At 35.0% G+C, this 3,534-nt stretch overlaps 1 protein-coding gene across 1 annotated transcript; it reads right to left on the reverse strand.

The window, feature by feature from the left end:
- Nucleotides 1-2,852: 2,852 nt before the first annotated feature.
- LOC136065491 (uncharacterized) lies at nt 2,853-3,164 on the reverse strand. The gene has a single exon (XM_065768732.1). The coding sequence runs from the start codon at nt 3,162-3,164 to the stop codon at nt 2,853-2,855; it is 312 nt and encodes a 103-aa protein (XP_065624804.1).
- Nucleotides 3,165-3,534: the final 370 nt, after the last annotated feature.

Genomic DNA, 3,534 nt, shown 5'->3' on the forward strand with positions numbered 1-3,534 from the left:
TAAGCATCAACAAACACAACCAATATTCTCATTCCATTACATGTAACATTGACCATTGATTGATTACTAAAAACACAATAAACAACCACGAGCCCAAAGTAAAAACCCAAACAGTGACTGATTTCTTACCAGGATTTTAGTCCCTCGAACAACCTGTTGCTCGTCTGGGTTTACACTTGCAACAGAATGTCAATATCAGATGCAGAAATGGATTTTCGAGTTCCTAGGGCTCGTGAGGGAAAGAGAGTGAGAAGAGAGTGAGTTTGTGTTGTTTGATCCGTGATATGTTCTAATTTGGAATTAAAACGTGTTTGTCTAACGTCTGGGGGTGAGGTGGGCAACGGGGGAGTAACGGATTGAAGTTCAGGTGAGCAAAGTGATAAGTTTTGAACCACGGGTAGGCAAAGTGAAAACGGGCCAAACCTCAGGTGGGTTTACTGTAATTATCCCTTATATTTTCAAAAGAAGTTATATTCCTTCAAGATGAAAAAAAGTCTTAAAACACAAACTCACACCCTTTCTTACCTAGACAATCTACACAAAATATTTTAACAATTTTACCTGTTTAAAAAAAAAACAACAAAATAAAAAACAAAACTGAATTAGCCAATTCAGTTGAAGCATTCAATCTTCAACGCCCTTTTTGTTTCCAGTTTCATCATGTTTCCATAATCAATTGATTAAAGCTATTTGTTGCTCAGTCAGTTGAAGGATTGATTGAAATTCGAGCAACTTGCAGCAAAAAAACCCTCCTCATGTGCCAAAGAAGTATCAATAAAAGTTATGAAGTGTTTTTCCATTTTAGATATGAGTTCGGTTAACGGATGCTCCTAGAGTATTTGTTAATAAATAATTTTTAAAAAGTTTCAATACAATTTTTATGAGAAGTATAAAAAAAACTGTCAAAAAAATTAATTACTTTTTTTCCTTTCCCATAAAAAGTTTTTAAATATATTTTCTAAACAAATTCCCTCAAGGTATTAGTTAACAAAAACTTTTAAATAGTAGCTAATTTGTAATTGCCAAAATAGCGGATAGAAAGAACCAAAACAGTGTTATGGTGTGGTGACCAATATAAGCCAACACACACCAGGTGGTATCTCATGTTTCCGCTGCAACCTCACAATTGACAATACATGGGTAAGATCATTTTTCCAACTTGGGCTATGTGCTATGATCAACTTTGTTGGAGCATTTTAATATTAAATAATTAAAACGAATTAATGTTATAACATAAATATAAAGATGTGGGAGTAAATATGGAAGATGAGGAGTTAGTGAATATGCTTAATCCCACATTGAAAAGGAGAGATGCTATTTTATTTTTTTTAATTATGGTGATTAATGGGCTAAAATGAATTGTCTCAGATATTGGGCTATGTGCTATGATCAACTTTGTTGGAGCATTTTAATATTAAATAATTAAAATGAATTAATGTTATAACATAAATGTAAAGATGTGGGAATGAATATGGAAGATGAGGAGTTAGTGAATATGTTTAATCCCACGTTGAAAAGGAGAGAGATTATTTTATTCTTTTTAATTGTGATGATTAATGCACGATTTTCAAGAAAATACTAAATATTTAAATAACTTTAAAACAGTCAAGGGCTTGGTAGCTGAATTGACATATCCTTATATACAAAGTGCTTAGAAACTTAGAGAGGAAAATGTTTGAACTCAAAGTTAGTAGAATATTGTAGCTATTTCAAAAAAAAAAAAAAAAAAAAAGGCTTTAAAATAANTGGTGAAAAATTTAGAGCCATGTTAATGAAAAATGGAAGGAAAAAGAATATATATATATATATATATAATCAGTAATTGTATATATAATAGGATTTTTATTAATATATTAGTTATTTCAATTGAGTTTGGGGATTAAATTCAATATCTACATATTTACTTGTGGTCCATGGAAGAGTGATGGGAAAAAGAAAAAAAAAAAATTGACTACAGAAAAGTGGGAGATGAAAAGGTGAAATAGTGGATTGAAGGGAAAAGTAAAAGAAAAAAAAAAGGGTAAAATGGAGGGAGAAATTAACAAGTATTATTTTAGTCTGCTTCTTTATTTATCTCACGTGTGGATGGACTTTTTGGGTTGGGTGGGACTGCATGTGGATGAGACATTAAATGGAGAAAACTGAAAGCTGAAGGATATTTTGGATTTATCGTAAAACATTTGTTTTCTTCTAAGCAAACTGACACGCGCAACTTCATTGCAAAGATGTTTGTGGCTTGCCATTAATACAATGGCATTTCAATAATTCTTAACTAGTGCAAGGGCACCCGTTAGCATTACCCTATATAATTTAACAATATGATTTTCAAAAAATTAATTAATTGAAAAATTATTAAGAGGTATAACATTAAGTTACATGAGTTCCAATTGCACCAAATCAAGCCAATGGTACGCTAAATTCATGATTCACCCGATTATACAGGATAGAGATATCAAATCTTAGAACCTTTATCCCTGGGAGATTGAGAGAATCAGCATCATAACCACCAAATTTGGAATATGATTGACTCACAAATGCACGAGACTGTTCTGGTGCACAGTAAGCTCATATAGCGGCAAGTCAACCACACATAAGTAGTAAACTAGCATACGACTCGGTATTGAAAACAAATTGGGAATCATCACAGATGAGAAACAAAAGAGGCTAAAACATGACTGTCTATGTTAGTTTAAACACAAAAAGAATCTAGCTTTGGTGTGTATTTTGAGCTCTGCCTTTGTTTGAGAGAAAATTACAACCAAAGAAAGGGAGACAATAAAAGCAAACCAAAAGCCAAAAGATGGAACAATCAAGGCAGCTCCTTCACATCAACCTGCCTCCTCCATCTATAGCTATTGCATCTGTCCAGATCCATAATGGGGCAACATTGATGATTGAGGCATGCCACTCTGCATAGGAGACTGCATCATTCCTGGGGCAGCTTGAGGTGGCATTGTCCCAGGTGGCATGTAAGGATTATTATGCATTTGCATTGGCATGGACTGAGGCATTGGTGGAACACCCGGGCCCCAACCAGCTGAAGGTTGTTGAGGCATCCCGGGCTGCTCCTGACTTGGAGTAAAAGGAGCCCCACTGTATTGAACAGCAGAGCCCATCACTGAAGTCGGCTGTTGCCCCAGAATCGAGGGCTGGGAGTTCACCATGGGGGTGGTGTTAGGGATTGTATAGTCTCTGCTCCGATCATTGTTGACCTGTAATCAACATGCCATGCTCCAAATGTAAGGACCATTTGGATTTTGTTTTTTTTTTTTTATACATCAATACTTGGGGGAGGGGGGAATGTGTAAGGGCCATTTCTTTCAAATTTCAATCAATGAAAGGTATGAAAAGGACTGTCATCACTGTTCAATAACATTTTTCTTCTTCTTCTTCTTTTTAGTTCTCTATCTCTCAGCTTTGTAAAGCAAAAGACTAGAGACCTACCTCAAAGTCTCAAACCCACCAAGGCCCACCCCATTTACCACCCTAAGCCCGAAACATGAGCATCACCATTCCAGCAATACTATTCTCAAC

Source organism: Quercus suber, unplaced genomic scaffold (genome assembly GCF_002906115.3).
Source record: "Quercus suber isolate HL8 unplaced genomic scaffold, Cork oak 2.0 scaffold_991, whole genome shotgun sequence".
Lineage (NCBI taxonomy): Eukaryota > Viridiplantae > Streptophyta > Magnoliopsida > Fagales > Fagaceae > Quercus > Quercus suber.